A 15042-nucleotide genomic window follows, 5' to 3' on the forward strand; every position below is an offset into this window, starting at 1 on the left:
CGTGGGTCTCCCGGGCCCTGGTTCATCTCCACACACCCATTTCTTCGCTTGCCTCCTTCAGGAAACCTTTCCTGATTAACCCCGGTGGGACCGCAGCCATCCCAATTACTCGGGAGAGAGTGCAAGGCCAAGCGAAGGCAGAGAGATTCGGGGGCAGAGGCGCCTCGCGAGCGGACCGGTTCCCGCCCCGCCCCCTCCGCTAGGAAAGTCAGGCACGGCTCGGGGACACAGCTGTATTGGGAAGCGGAGGCTCCTACACAGTAGGAGGAGGCACGTCCCGGGAGGCCCGAGGACTCTGTACACAACGCGCGCGCGGCCCCAGCCCCGTCGGTCTGTCCGTCCGCCCTGCGGCCCGCCCGCGGCCCAGTCTATGGAGGAAGCCCGGAGGGGCGAGTTAAGGCAGCTTGGCTGAGGGAGGGGGGGGGGGGTGGGAGTGCGCCAGTTCCCCCCCGAAAAGCTGGCTCACTGAGGGGGCGAGCTTCTCACCTCCCACTCCTCTCTCGAGGACAGGGGGAAAAGACAGTCAATAAATAAACCCGAGGCGGGCTGGGACCCCGGGAGACTCTCAGAGTCCAGGAAGGCTGGAGGTGTGGAACACGGAGAGAGGGAGGGGATCTGTCCTTGGAGATGCGTCCATGCTCTTGGCCTTTGAGGGCACGGGCCTCAAGGGCGCCATTGGAGGACGTGGCGCAGCTCCTTTTAAAAGTTAAAATGGCTGCCGTTGGGGAGAGCCGGCTGGGAGGAGGGTGAGACGAGAGGCTTCGGGGGCAGCTGGGGCTTCTCGACGTCCACCCTCTTCAGAGCGCGGCCCCGATACCCCTCCGGCCGGCCCAGGTACAGGAGATGTCTCCCGGGACCCCCGCAGTACCTGGAAGGGCCCCCTGAGGGGACCCGAGTGAGCAGGGCGGGGGGTGCACGGTGCGTGGTTAAGGGCATCCTCCGGCTGCTCCCGACCCCTAGCCGGGGAGCCGGGTCGGAGAGCGCGGGCCGGATGGAGGGCGCCGCGCACTTCCCCTCGGGGGGCACGTCCAGCCTCAGCGGCGGACCACACTCCCGGGGGAGGAGGCTGGAGCCCGCAAAGAGGGTGGGGGTGGGGATCGGCTCCGGCGGGAGCGCCCGCGAGGTAAAGGCCGCCACGGCCGGGGGCTCGGCCCCCTTCCTGGGCGGCTGCGGGCCGTGCAGGTAGCGCAGCAGTTCCTCCAAGGTGGTGACTTCCACGGCCTGCCCGGGACAGCCCGGCGGCGGCGGCCTCACCAGCACGCGCGGCGCGGGGCCGCCCGCTGCGTTTCCGCCCCGCGCGCGGCCGGGGCCCTCCTTGGCGTTGTTCCGGTTCTCGTTCCACTCCCAGGGGCCCCCAGCGTGGCGTAGGTGCTTGACCGGCAGCTCGGGCGTGGACTCCGGCGTGGGCAGGCAGGCCAGCTCCGGCGGGGCTACGCCCTCGGGGGGAGGCAGGAAGGTGGTGTAGAGCTGGGGCGGCTGCGCCCCGTCTCCATCCTTGCACGGCGGCAGCTCTGGGCCCGCACCGTGCAGCCGGGCCAAGCTGCGAAGGGAGAGAGGGCGCGGGAGCCCCGGCGTCTCGACGTCCTTGCTCCGACGTCTGTGGGCTCGGCGACAAGCGCAGGAGACCAGGAGGCCGGAGACTGAGGCGCCCAGGGCGAAGGCTGCAGCAGCACAGGCCAGGAGGAGTGTGATGGGGACGGAGAGGGAGGCTGAGGCTGGGGGGAGGTCCCGGCGCACGCCTGCTGACCGAGAGGGAGGAGGGAGGCTCAGCCAGGTAGGTGGGCATGGGAGGGCAAGTTCGAGTTTCTCCTCTCTGCTGCTCAGCTTCACCCCAGCACAGGCTGACCGTCCTCAGAATGGCCTCCCCTGCCCTCAACACACACAGTCAGCCCAGCCCAGCACACTAGACCTCACACACAGCCCCCAGCCCAGCTCTGGCCCCTGTAGCCATGCCAAGAGCGAGTGCCAAACTCTGCCCGTGCAGAAGGCCGTGGGTCCGAGATGCCCAGCTCTGGGGAGGGGAGGCTCCAAACAGGCATTAGTGAGCGCCAAACACGTCAGGGAGGGGCTTAGAATTCTTCCAGACTCAGCAGCCCCACACTTCACTCCTATCCCTCCCCGCCAGCCCCCTTACCCTGAGTGTGAGCTCCAAGAGTGGAAGACTGGGGCCGGGGGTGGGCATCACTGGGGGGGCTGGGGGTCTCAGGGGAAGGGCCAGGACCCAGAAGCACTGGTGACAGAGACCAGGTCAGAGCCAGTGAGGCTCGTGTCTTCCTTCCACCGCTGACACCCGCTCGGTAGGTCCTCCCCACCCCGCCCCCACTTTGGAACCCAAAGGCCCAGAACTCCAGCCGCTACTTTCCTCTGGAGGGTGGGGGGAGGCTCACCATGCCGGACATTCTTTCATGTTTTGTTTTGTTTTTTCAAACACTATTTATTAAGCACCCTACTGTGTGCCAAGCACTGGCTGTATGCGGGCTATCTGGAGGATGCTGACCCTCTTCTGAGACGCAGCGCGTGCAGTGTCTGCTGCTGCCGCGGGGCCCAGACTTGGGTGAGCGTGGGCCGAGCAAGGGAAGATGGCGTTGGGATAGGCAGACTCACCATAAGCAGAATCGCCTGTGCCAGACTGACTCCCAGTGGCTCCATCTATGAAGAAGGGGGACAGAGGGTGACGATGGAGGCAGGGGGAGCTTCAGGAAGAGCCGAAGGGGGCGACTGTGCCACAGAAGTACGGACAGCCACACCTGGGATGGTAGCTGCTGGCCGTCAGAGGGGCGTGCAGCTGCGGCCACGGCTGCCCCTTCCCCTCCGTTTACCTTGGCAGTCGCTGTGCTCCGTGGGTTCCTGGTTCCCAGCTGGATCCACATCAGTCCTAGGGCAGGGGTGGAGGTGGCTTAGTGCAGTCATACATCTTGCCCCCAGCCCCCACCCCGGCCCTCAGCTTCCTCTGCTAGCGGTGCGGACCGAGCTTTCTCCTCAGGAGATCTGGGGGCCCCTCACTTACCCACCAGGTCCCCTGATATCCACACAGCCTCTGGAGCTGTGCCATCCACAGTATGGGTCCTGAGAAGCCAGACAGCTCCTGCGGAAAACGGAGTCATGTGAGGCTCTCCACTCTAATCACATCCCGTGGCCCTGCCCTTCCAGCTCTCACCCTGGCCTGCAGGAGGCCCCTAGCCCCATAGTGCCATCCTGTGCTATCCCAATTCCTATTCTAGGCCCTGGTCACTGCCCACCTGCAGAGTGCTTGGGGCAGCCCTCCCTCCCGCCAGCCCCTGCATTTCCCGGCCGCCCCCCACGCCTGTGTTCTTGTGCTCCTGCTGGCCCAGGCAGGTCTGCCCTCGGCCCGTCTCACCTCCGACAGGCCCCGTGCCGGGCACACCGGCTGAGAGGGAGGTAGATGATGCAGCCAGAAAAAGCCACAAAGAGCCTGTGACCTTCAGTGTCCAGCTCCAGCCCTATGACCCGCCGTGCTGTCTGGGCGGCCCGCTTCCCACGGCACCTAGGGTGAGGCCAGAAGGACTCAGGGATGGGGCAGGGGAGGCTTCTTTCTCCCTGGCTCAGTTAAAGAACAGAAGGTGGGGAGGCACCCGAGCACTGACTACAGCTCATAAGGCTGCCCTAGCACACTAGTCTAGCTTCTTGCCAAACCCCTCTACCCTACAGCTTCGGCCATCAGAAGCCAGTGGAGTTCCCACCCCATCCTCACATCCCCACCTACCACCTCACTTCCCATTCCTGCTCTGCAGGTGGTTGCGGGGGCGGTGACTGCCAGACCAAGGCCTCACCTGGAGGGGCTGTAGGCATTGATTTCTTCCAACAGGATGGGCTCACGTCTGCCAGATGGCCCCCCTGGGGGCAGCACCTTCAGCACGGTCCCATCGTTGGAGCCCAGGAACAGGACTGTGGTGTTACTGTAGGGACCAGCCCTACCATCCACAGCTAACTGGGTCAGTAGCGCCCTGGAGGAATAGGCCTCAGTCAGGGCCACCTGACTGGTGGAAGCTGGAGTGTCTCAAGGATAGCCGATGTATCCTGGCTCCCACTCCTGGGTCCTTCCCCCCAGCCCAGAGTTTCCTTCTTACCTCTCTCCCTCCACGTTCATAGGTCCTTCCTCCCAATATGACTTACCTTGTGAGGTCAGAGAAGGAGAGTGGCTGGGGCGTGGGGCGTGGGGCGTGGGGCGTGGGCAGTAGTTGTCTTTTTAGTAGCATACCTGCTGGTGAGGGTGAGCAGAGGTTGATGGGTGGCAGGTGGCACAGCGGGGTCCAGCAGTGGGTGAGCCTTGATGAAGGTCAGGACGTCATCGGGGAGGTCTCGAGAAGAGGGGAACAAGGCAGCCACACCTACTCCTGCACAGGATCCTGGCCTGGTAGGTGCATGGGAAGGGACAGTGTTAGGACAGGGAGCCAGGGCTTAGTTAGGCTCCGTGCCCCCCACTAACTGCTCTCAAACACGATTGGTAACCCTTGCCCTCCCCCTTCACACAGACGTTCACACTACCGCTTGCCCCTTCTCTACAGCTCACCAGTCCCACGCCAACCCACTGAGCCCCCTCCCCATAATCCCATAGACCCTCTCTTCATAATCCCATGTGGGAACACACCGCTTGCTTCTGTCCCCCCGCCCAAAACCCACTCCCATCCGGGGTACCTGGGGGATGGAACCCTGTCCTCAGACACAGGTGTCCAGGCCCCATCCAGACTCCTCTGCTCCTTGAACTTGCCCTCAAACCCACGCTCGATATCATCCAGGTAGAAGGCACAGACCGCAGAGCCAGGGATGCTGAAGGAGCCAGAGAAAGATGTGCGCTAGGTATTGGAAGGGATAGCACAGCTCCTCCCAGGTGAGACATGGCAGCCACCCTTAAGTACCATATTAGGGGGTGGAGCCCAAGAGGGCGAGGCAGCCCCTGGGGGCCATGCTGGGAGAAGAAAGAGCAGAACAGCAAACTGGCTTTGAAGGGAGTTTCCCCTCACTATAGGGGCTTTGAGAGGGGAGCTTGGACGCTGGGGGATAAGGGACAGATTGGAGTATACTGGTTAGTCTAGTACTAACCTATTGGTCTGGGTGGAGAAGACCCCAAAGAGAGCAGAGCGGCCATACAAGTCCACAGGCCCAGTCAAGGCCTGTAAGACGTCAAAATAGAAGGTAGAGTCCCCAGGGACAGAGCAGTTGAGCCTCAGCTTCAGGAAGGATGTCCAGTGGCGGTCCAAGGCCCGAGGCGAGCCACCCATGTCACGCTTACACACACGGGCCACTCGGGAGAACTGTACCTGGGGGAGGGGGGGGGTGCGGAGAACAGTGAGGCCCTCAGGGCAAGCGGAGCATGGTGGGGGAGGTGGGGAGGGAGGGACTCTGGAGTGCTGGAGCACCAAGGGACAAACGCCAGGGCCACAGCAAAGGAAGGGTATAGTGTGGTAGATCGGACTGGGTCAAGGATGAGGGACGCAGCAGGATGGATGTGGGGGCAGAGGGTTGGGGGCTACTCCCAAGTTGGGGCTCAGAGTCCAGGGGATTGCGTGGTGGACATTAGGGCCACGAGCTCTCCCCTGACTCTGACTGGTTCCTCAGGATCAAGCAGAACCCTCTAGCTGCCCACCTTACCCTTCCCAGCCGGGCATCCTCCACAGAGACCTCTCGGAAGAAGAAGTAGACATGGTCTCCATGCTCCAAGGCGTGGACAAAGTGTGGCTCTGAAAGGGGAGAGACAGGAAATGGTACGCTCAGAAACTCCCGGCCCCACCCAGCCTCTTGCCTTTGCATACATGCACAGTACCACCGCCATCTGCCTGCTCCCTGCTACAGTCCTCCCCCTGCACCTCCTCCCCAAGAGCAGCCTCCCTCCCCCAGGCCCGCCCTGACCTCTGAGCCACTTGGAGTCGTACTTGGCAGAGCGGAGTGGGGGCTGAGGCCCAAGGCTTCTGTAGACCACAGCATCACTGGCCTGGAAATCCGCGGCTGTGGCTGAGTAAAGGCTGCCCTCTGGAGTGGGGGCGGGGGGGGGTCAGGGGAGGGCCCAAGGATCTGGCTCTTCCCGGGCCTCCTAGCCCCTGCCTCCCTCAGCCTGGCCCCGCCCCCTACCTCAACCCTCCACTCAGAAGCGTGGGCAAAGACCGAAGGCTAAGGTGCGAGCCCCCTTCCGCCACAGGCCTGCTCCTCACACACCTGCAAAGACAGCCACGTTGGACTGGGCGGCATCAAAGGGGCATCGGGCCTGCCCACTCAGCTCTTCACCCTCCTGCTGCAGCGACGTTACCTGGAGGCAGAGGGAGCAGGGTCTTGGGGTCCTTGGAGTCTTGGAGCCTGGCTCCATAGCCCACTCCCTCGCGTCCCCTTGCCTCTTTCCCCCACCCCTTCTGGACCCTTGCACTCGGCACTCCCGTTCCTCCACCCCGGCTGGCCCGTCCCCACCAAACTGGTTGCCCATCTTGGGTTCTCCTCCCACTCCCATCCTGACCCTGCCGACACCCGCCTCTGCCTTCGTACCCCGTAGCTGCGGCACACGGGGCTGAATGAGTTTGTTCCACAGGCAAGGAGTGTCTGGGAGTCCCAGGGAACGAGAACACGAATGTAGTTGTGGCACTCGTCCTAGAGAATCCAAAATTCTAGGTCAGCGACAGGAGTCCCTACGAGTGGGACAGGGGCACGGGGAGTAAGGCTCCCTCCTTGGAGCCAGTCAGAGCAATGTGGGGTGAAGTCCCAAGTAAGCTATTCACTGCCCTGCAACCTCGGGCAAATTCTTTGGCCTGTTGGGAGTCTCACTTTTCCGTGAAGGCAAGTGAAAATTATTCATCCCCTTTCCTGCACATTCCTCCTGTGGTCTGAGATGGAAGTGGGTGGGAAAGTGGGCACAGTGGAGGACCGCTTGGACAGAGCCTGGAGGCGGGAAATTCTCCCCTCGAAATTCTCATCCCACTCCTCACCGTCAGCTTCCCCCGCACAGCACAGTTCTCCATGTCTTGACTCCGCCATGTTAGATACTGAAGGGAGAAGTAGAGGAGGGAACATCATGGGCAACCTGGATGCCTCCTCACTTTATGGCTCCTTTTGGATTCCTCTTCCCACCCACTTGACCCCCACCAGACCTTTCCCAGCCTCATCTCCATGCCTGCACCTCCTCCCACACGCCCCTCACCTTGTTGGGCACCAGCCCCTCCCCTTCTTCCTGGGCTTGAAGATCGAAGGAGAAAACGTGATCCCTGAAGGGACAGGTAAGGAGGGATCAGAGCCAAGCAAGCCAAGGCACCCCACCTGAGCTCCTTAGCGCCCACCCTGCTCAGGTTCAGCAGCTCAGAGACAAACAGTGCAGACCTCCTGCCCTCTATCATCCCCCTTACTCCATGCCTTGGCATTTGTGCTCTGGGTCCAAGCATGTCCATGTCCCATGGCTTATACACCTGCATGTGTCCCCTGCAAGATGCTGCAGTGGCCATGTAGGTCCCATGTCTGCCCAGGAGCATGCATGTCGGCCCCACAACTGTGCCACGGTCAGTTTACCGGGCAGCCACTAGCAAGGTCCGGTTCAAGGTCAGGAATCTCTGAAAGTCCAGCCCAAGTTCTGCAACCACAGCATCCTCCTCCAGGCCCCGGAACCAGGATAATGGGGAAGTACCTAGAAGACACAGAGAGGCGGGTGCTGCGGGCCAGCCAAACACCACACACTCCCTCAATACCCTTTCCAACCAGATGAAGCCCCGCAGTGGACATCGTGGATGAGCGAGATGAGTTGAGGTATTAGCAAAGCTGTTGATACAACTATGAATAAAATAACGTCTGGGCACTTAACTTCTGCCAACCACTGTGTTCGCACTTGAGAAGCATCGCCGCGTTTGATGCAGCCCAACGCAGCCCTACGAGGGAAGTACTACGTGGCCCCGTTTTACAGATGAGGAGCCTGTGGCTTCGAGCCATTAAAGCATTTGCATAGCTCAGCGAGCTTGGAAGGGGCCGGCACCGGGATTGCGATCCAGGTCTGTCTGACTGCAGAGCTGAACTCAGTCCCCTTCTCGGCAGCGTGGTGGGGCAAGTGCTCCCCTTTCGTTCCCACATCGTACGCTGTCCTGTCTGGAACACTTTCTCCAATTGCTCCCAGCCCTCGAGGTTCTCCGGAGGCCACCTCAGCCCTCCCCGCTTCCCGCCGCCTCTGACCGACTCCGGCGTCCACTGGCCCGACTGTGGCAGCCACAATCGCCAGCACTCCGAGGGAGCTCAGAGCTCAGGACAGGTGTTCCAACGTTCAGACGGGGGCTTGGGCCGGCGTTCGGCACGTGTCAGTGCGATTCTTTTTTTTTTTTTTTTTTTTTTTAAGATTTTATTTATTTGACAGTGAGAGACACAGCGAGAGAGGGAACACGAGCAGGGGGAGTGGGAGAAGGAGAAGCAGGCTTCCCGCGGAGCAGGGAGCCCGATGCGGGGCTCGATCCCAGGACCCCGGGACACCGGGACCATGACCTGAGCCGAAGGCAGACGCTTAACGACTGAGCCACCCAGGCGCCCCAGTAAGTGCGATTCTTACCCCCCAACACTTACTCCCAGTGACCCAAGTGCAGTTCTTTCATCCTTAGAATATTCTAAATCCTACCTTAACAACAGGAACCTGCAAACAGATGAAGTTCTTTTCTTCTCAGAAGAAAAGTGGGTCTATGGTGTCCCTCACAGTGGGACCTCGGCTTAGTTGTGGTGCAAATGGTGGAGAGGGAGGTAAGAGGTGTGGGGCACCACTGAACCGCCCGAGCCTTCGTGGTGTAACTAATAATAATAGCGAACACACAGAAAACACTGACTGTGGGCCAGACAGTGTTCTCGGCACTTTCCGTGGGTGACCTCACTTAATCCCTACAGAACTCTAATGAGGTAGAATGCTCTTTGTTATCCTCATTTTGCAGATGAGGAGACTGAGGCGAAGAAAGGTGAACCGACTGAACCGAGGTCCTGCAGCTCCCAAGCAGCTTGGCCAGGATTCAAGCCGGCTAAGGTGTGGTCTGGCCGCGTCTGCCTCAGAGTGAAGAAAGCGGGCCCAGCAGGGAGGCGCCACCCGCACCTCACCTCCCGTGCCTCCCGAGCTCACACAATGGGGGGTGGGGGTGGGGGTGGGCGGGGCACTCACCTTGCAGGTCAGAGGTCAGCAGAGGGAGGGGGTCCTGGGGAAAGGCAGCCCGTGTGTGGGCGAGTGACAGCAACAGCAGGAGCAGCAAGGGCATGAAGTGGGGGGCACGGGGCATCCTGTGCGGGGCAGCTCAGGCCCCAGGGGGTGCCCCCTCACCCATATGCCGGCCCTGAAAGGAGACAGAGAAAAGTCGGGGACGGGGCCCAATCCTGCACCCTCAGCGCCGGCAGGCTGCTCCCCTGATCTATCCCCAGAAGACCCTGCGGGCTGGGGGAAACAACGCTCTCTCTGGCACTGCCTCGGTGCCCCCAGCTGTCGCCGTCGCTCAGGGCCTTTCCCCCTCCAGCTGGCCCAAACTGGCTGACCCCAGGTAAGGACAGGACACACCCGCTCCCCTGCCAAGCCTTCTCACTTGGCCTCTTCTCTCCTGACTGGGCCTGGGACATTCGGTAGCTGACACCGCCTGGCCCCCTCTTGCTAACCCCTTCTCAGTTATAATTAGACACCGAAGCCTTAAAATTATAAATAGTGACCCCCCTGGCACTGGGAGCAGGAAGAGGGCACCATGTCTGCCTCCCCCTCCCGCACAGACCCCCGCGGCACCCTGGGAGCCGTGCAGGCGCTGTGCCCGGGCAGAGGCAGCTGCGAGGAAGCATCACCCCCTCTAGGGGTGAGGAAGCCCAGAGTGGGGGGAGGAAGCCTAGGGGTCGTTGTCCTGGTCTAAGTTCATGCTTCAAGGGACCTTGCCATTGCTAGGGAGAAACTGGGTAGGGAGGGGAGTGGGGGGGGGGGCGCTGCCTTAGCCAAAAATGAATCTGCATCAAAGCCAGATCAGAGGCTAAATTTAGCTCTGGCTGCAGCTGTCTGCCCGACCACTGTGCCCCCTCCCAGCCTCTCTAGCCCCCTGTTCCCTCCGTGGCTCCGAAGAACCTGTGCATGTACTTGATGAGGAAGAGCAGAACCACCCCTATGAGGAGCCAGGGATGGAACTGGCTATACTGGTGAGGAGAAATGGCTGAACACGTATATCCCTCTTTCCCTTCCTTCCCTCTATGGGCTGCCTCAAAATGGAAATATAAATAATTCAACGACAGGCAGGCAACGGTAGCCCAAAGTCCAGGAAAAGATGGATATGGTGGAAGGGATGTGAGACAGCCTTCCTTCCCACCAATCAGCACCACCACCCACCCCCAGCTGACCCTGGGTGGAACCCCAGTAGGAGGTGGACACCAGCTTCCTGCCCTCCTTCCCCTCAAATTGAGGTGAGGGGCTGAAGAGCTCCCGAAATCAGGGCACGAAGGGTGAGAATCCTTCCTTTCTGTGAACAGACAGCTATTCTTCACCAATCCTTACGTGCTCTTTCCACCACGTCCCCTAAGGAAGTGACCCTGGGCTTCCAGGCCCAGCCCATTCCATCTCCCCAATTCCACTCTTGGAGCCAGGACCCAAGTGTACCCCACCCCCAACCCAGCGTCACTGGTGGGGAGGCTGACGTCAGATGGGGTCCCGAGAGGGCTGGAGGAGGGGAAGGGGTAGGAACACCTAATGATGACCCCCTCCCCAGGGGCAGAGCAGTCAGCTAACTAACGACCCCCTGGTGCTGAAAGGCCAAGCCTCCCTCACACCGCTCCTCCCCCCGCCCCCCCCCCAGTTTCCGGATGCTGTTGCTCCCAAGGGAAGAGAAAGGGACACAGCCGGTCTCCTATCCTCCCCCTCCAAGTTGCCCTGGGCAACTGGTATCTTCACCCAGGAAACAACTTTGGTCTCTGGCAAGTGGGGAGAACAGCCAGACCCTCTTCCTGCTCCCAGTCCATGCCAGCTTCCATCTCCTGCCCTCAGGAGCTGCTGCCCTTTCCTTACCTGGGGTGGTGACTCCTGTGGGGGCTTGAGGGGGGTAGGAGACCTCGGACCTGATGGAAGAAGGGACAGGAGGGAAGAGGCTTCGTTACACCTCCTTACCACATCCCTTAAAAGTAAATGTGAAAATTCAGGAGAAGTCTACTGAGGCTAGGGAAGGGGACATGCTGCCCTGAAAGAGGGTGTGTGTGTGTGTGTGTGTGTGTGTGTGTGTGTGTGTGTGTGGCGGAGCGGAGGGGGGGGTTGACATTGAGCTTGATTACAAAGGTGCTGGCCGCTTCATGCCTAAAGATGTGAGGACAGGGGCTGGGGCTGGCCCCTAGCCAGAAACTCCTGGAACTGCAGGACCAGTCTTGAGGAAAATGTTGACTGGGAGAGTTTGTGGGGGCATGATGACCACTCCCACATTAAAACCCTGAGAATCCAGCAGGCTTCTTAGCAAAAGCGCCCTAGCTGGGGACAATAGAGGCTAATTTGCATCTCATTTACATGCTCTTCATTTCTAGGCAAAATGCTCTGATAGCAAGCACCCCAGCCCCTTCCTTCTTCCCTGAGAGAGCAGGTCCTGCCTCCCTCTGACCCAATGTCTCTGCACCCCACCCCCCAACTTAGACTGGATTAGTCCAGCCTCTGAAAACACTTGGTTGGCCTTTGCATTGGCCCCCTAGACTTAAGTATGATATATCTTTAAGAGGGCTTCCCGTATCTGTTTTTGGAGGAGCAGCATCTAAGCAGTCCCCATCCCACCCCCGGGCCTGGGGAAAGGCTTACTCTGCTGGGGCCAATCCCAGCTGCATAATTCCCCCCATCTGAAGCAAATGGGAGGCCTGGTCGTCTCTCTCTCCCCCTCCAAGGTCCTCCCTTTGCTGGGAGAGGAAACAGCCCTTCTCCTCCGCCTGGCCCTTGCAGCCACCTCTGGGGAGTGGCCAGGTCATAGCCAGAGTCATAACCAGAGTCTAGGGGGGCTGGGGAAGGGATGGAGAAGGGGAGACTGGACTGGGGACAATAGCAGGAAGCTCTCAGGCTGGTTGGCCGCCCCAGTCCACCTTCCTCTGGGGGAGCAGAGGAGAGGTAGAGGGGGTGAGGGGCGCGCCGAGAATCCTCGAGGAACAGGCTGAAGGCGCATTCCCTTCTCCAAGACATTTCCCCCACCCTCAGCCCCTGGCTCCTAACCTACCCTCCCTCCCACCCAGCCCCCAACGAGGATAATCCAGGTGTCTAGACCCTGGCATAAGGTGGGCCCAGGGCCAGGGGCTCGACGTGTCTCCCCTTCACTGGATCTGGGGCTCCGAGAGGGGCGGGTAGCAGAGTCTGGGCCGGGACCGGGTCCCAGAGCCACGTTAGCGGGAGGAGGGGCTGGAGGGGCCTGCAGGCGCAGGCAGAATGGGGATGGGAGCGCGGGTTGGGGAGCGGAGGCGGGTCTCCGAGGCCAGAGAAGCAGGGCCAGAGGCTGGGAACCGACGAGGGCAGGCCTGGGGCCGGTGCTGAGCGGGGTCCGCGGGCTCAAGGTGCAGTCGCCAGACAGGCTCTCGCCCTTCGGAGACCCCGGTCTAACAAAGCCCCGGGGCGAGTGGGGTGAAGGAAGGAGAAGGGCACGGGGGCTGTTGTTTCTCTGGGGCCCCCCTTCCCCGACTCTCTGCCCAAGCCAACCCCCTGAGAGGTGCTCAGACTCCCGTTTGCACAAGGACAGAGGCGCAGCCGTCACACCATAGTCAGGAACGACGCGTCCCCTTTCCCATCCCTGCAGGGACATCGAGAGGGTCCAGTTCTCCGCGGGTCTCACAGCCTTAGTTTCCCTGCTGGGGAGTCAAGGGACCAGGTTTTCCACCTTCTGTACGGCGCGTGCCTCAAATAATCGCCTTTCGCGCTCCCCAACCCAGAGGACGCGACTCGGAGAAACCCGGTGGGAAGAGGCGCCCGGACCCTGCGCCCAACAGTGCATTGATGGGGTTCGGCCACGGTCCCCTCCTCCCTCCGTGCACCCCAACTCCGCTGACCCTCTCCGTCAGGCAGGCACACAGCGCGCTGGCACCCTCCCGGGTCCCTCTCGCACTTCGGAAGGTTGTCCCCAGCCTGCGGCGCCCCCGCTATTCCTCGCCTCCCTGCAACCCCATCCCCGCTCCGGGGTACTTGCTCGGAGATCCGGGTCGGCGGGACCGAGATCGCAGCGGGCGGGCAGCGGCCCGGCACCGCGCCGAGTTCGCAATCCGTGATTGGGGCTCTGGCGAGACGTGACGAGCGTCCGAATGGGATGGAGCTCGGATCCGACCTCCGGGGCGCAGTCGGGTCGGGCGAGCCCTGGGTCCCAGTCGCAGCCCCCACTCCCGCCGCGGCTCCGCGCAGGAAAACAATGCGACCGCCCGGGGCTCTGGGCCGGGCCCCAGCCGCCCCGCCCGCCTCCCGGCTGGCCCCGCCTCCAGCCCGCCTCTGGGTCGCCGCAACCAATCCGGCTCTCGAAAGCTGGCTGGACACCGCCTTCTCGACACCTCTTCACCAATAGTCCTTCTTGGGGGCGGGGCGCCGGGAGCACCGCCCACCGAGAGGGCCAGGCCGGGAGGCTGAGCCTAAGACCAAAGCCAGGCGCGAGATGGAGAGACCCTCGGACAGTAGCTGAGACTCGGACAGAGGGGATCACATGCTTTAAAATGGAGAGGTCCTGGGGAGAAATCTCACACGAGAGGAAGGAAGAGAAGCTGGAAGGAGAGACAGACGGGAAACCCGGGGACCTCGGTTGGGCTGGGCTGTCAGAGCCGCGCGACTCTCCCTCCCTCCGTTCTCCCCAGGGGCTTTGGCTATCCTGCTTCCGCTTCCAGAGTCTCCCCCTTCAACCTCTACTCTGCCCCAACCCTCTGTCCCTCCTCTCTACTGTTTTTACCTCAACCTCCTTATTTCTCCCCACGTGCCTCCACCCCATGTTCATCATGACCCCAATAAGGGAGGCCTAGCATGCACTTGAGGGCTTGAGGCCTGGGAAAGGAAAGGAAGATGTCACCAGGAGGTTTTTCTTGTCCCCGTCATCTCCTCCCCTCCCACCTCTGTCAGAGCAGGATGGGCATGGGCCACTAGGCCAAGAACTAGGGAGCCAGGAAGCCAGGGTGGCTGGCAGTCAGGCTGTTGGTTGATGGAAGAGGACAGGTGAGTGGGGCTCAAGCCAAAAGAGAGACGTGGAGATTGGGACAAACTGCCTCAGAGAATCACACAGAAAGAGGAGCAACATGGAGAATCCAAAGAGGGAAAGTGACCAGCTGTCCCAACCCCACATAGCCTTACTGGCCCCAAGACACAGGATTAGTGTTGTTCCACCTTTCTTTCTTTCTTTTTCTTTCTTTCCTTTCTTTCTTTTTTTTTTTTAAAGATTTATTTATTTGAGAGAGAGAATGAGACAGAGAGCATGAGAGGGGGGAGGGTCAGAGAGAGAGGCAGACTCCCTGCTGAGCAGGGAGCCCGACGTGGGACTCGATCCCGGGACTCCAGGATCATGACCTGAGCCGAAGGCAGTCGCTTAACCAACTGAGCCACCCAGGCGCCCTCTTTCTTTCTTTCTTTCCTTTCTTTTTTTTTAGATTTTATTTATTTATTTGACAGAGAGAGAGAGAGCGAGAGCAGTAACACAAGCAGAGGGAGTGGGAGAGGGAGAAGCAGGCCTCCCGCTGAGCAGGGAGCCCGATGCAGGGGTCATGCAATCATGACCTGAGCCGAAGGCAGATGCTTAACGACTGAGCCATCCAGGCACCCTATTCCATCTTTCTTCAGAGGGCCCTGGACATTCCTTCAGACAGCAAAACTTCTCCTTCTCCATCTCCACCCTCCATAAAGACCCTTTGATTCTGGGAAGGTCAGCGGGGAGGAAGAATGAGACTACTTTAGACAGCACTGCTTGGCTCCCACCTTGGTATTGCCTGCTGAGATTTTTTCCCTGCATGGGGGCTAGGACAAAAGACGTTCTCAAAATTCCCAGGATAGTGGGTGGCCTGGGAGACACTGGCATTCTTGGATAGTTTTATCTGAGTGGGCACCTCCTTTCCCCTACTCCCACATACTAGTTTCTGGGCTGGAGGAAAGGAGGAGCAGGG

The 15042-nt window shown here is 60.8% G+C and overlaps 1 protein-coding gene across 7 annotated transcripts; it reads right to left on the reverse strand.

Moving 5' to 3' along the window:
- Window positions 1-219: 219 nt before the first annotated feature.
- SEMA6C (semaphorin 6C) lies at window positions 220-13342 on the reverse strand. 7 transcript variants are annotated; one of them, XM_045896670.3, is made up of 20 exons: window positions 13104-13340; window positions 10973-11022; window positions 9113-9281; window positions 7504-7618; window positions 7142-7205; window positions 6930-6986; window positions 6493-6594; window positions 6172-6262; window positions 5869-5988; window positions 5611-5699; window positions 5062-5279; window positions 4657-4788; window positions 4220-4372; window positions 3792-3965; window positions 3359-3505; window positions 3008-3085; window positions 2820-2875; window positions 2605-2649; window positions 2135-2230; window positions 220-1739 (listed from the first exon to the last, which is right to left on the reverse strand). In XM_045896670.3, the coding sequence occupies exons 3-20, from the start codon at window positions 9225-9227 to the stop codon at window positions 700-702; spliced, it is 2892 nt and encodes a 963-aa protein (XP_045752626.1). In that variant the 5' UTR covers window positions 9228-9281; window positions 10973-11022; window positions 13104-13340; the 3' UTR covers window positions 220-699. The 7 variants fall into 7 exon arrangements, with proteins under 7 accessions (XP_045752626.1, XP_064444579.1, XP_045752629.1 ...); XM_064588509.1 differs by lacking the exon at window positions 5869-5988 and having other exon boundaries at window positions 13104-13342; XM_045896673.3 differs by lacking the exon at window positions 2135-2230.
- Between the last annotated feature and the right edge of the window lie 1700 nt (window positions 13343-15042).

The sequence above is a fragment of the Mirounga angustirostris genome, unplaced genomic scaffold (genome assembly GCF_029215605.1).
Source record: "Mirounga angustirostris isolate CCGP_5_RB_7025 unplaced genomic scaffold, mMirAng1.0.hap1 SCAF_4, whole genome shotgun sequence".
Taxonomy (NCBI): domain Eukaryota; kingdom Metazoa; phylum Chordata; class Mammalia; order Carnivora; family Phocidae; genus Mirounga; species Mirounga angustirostris.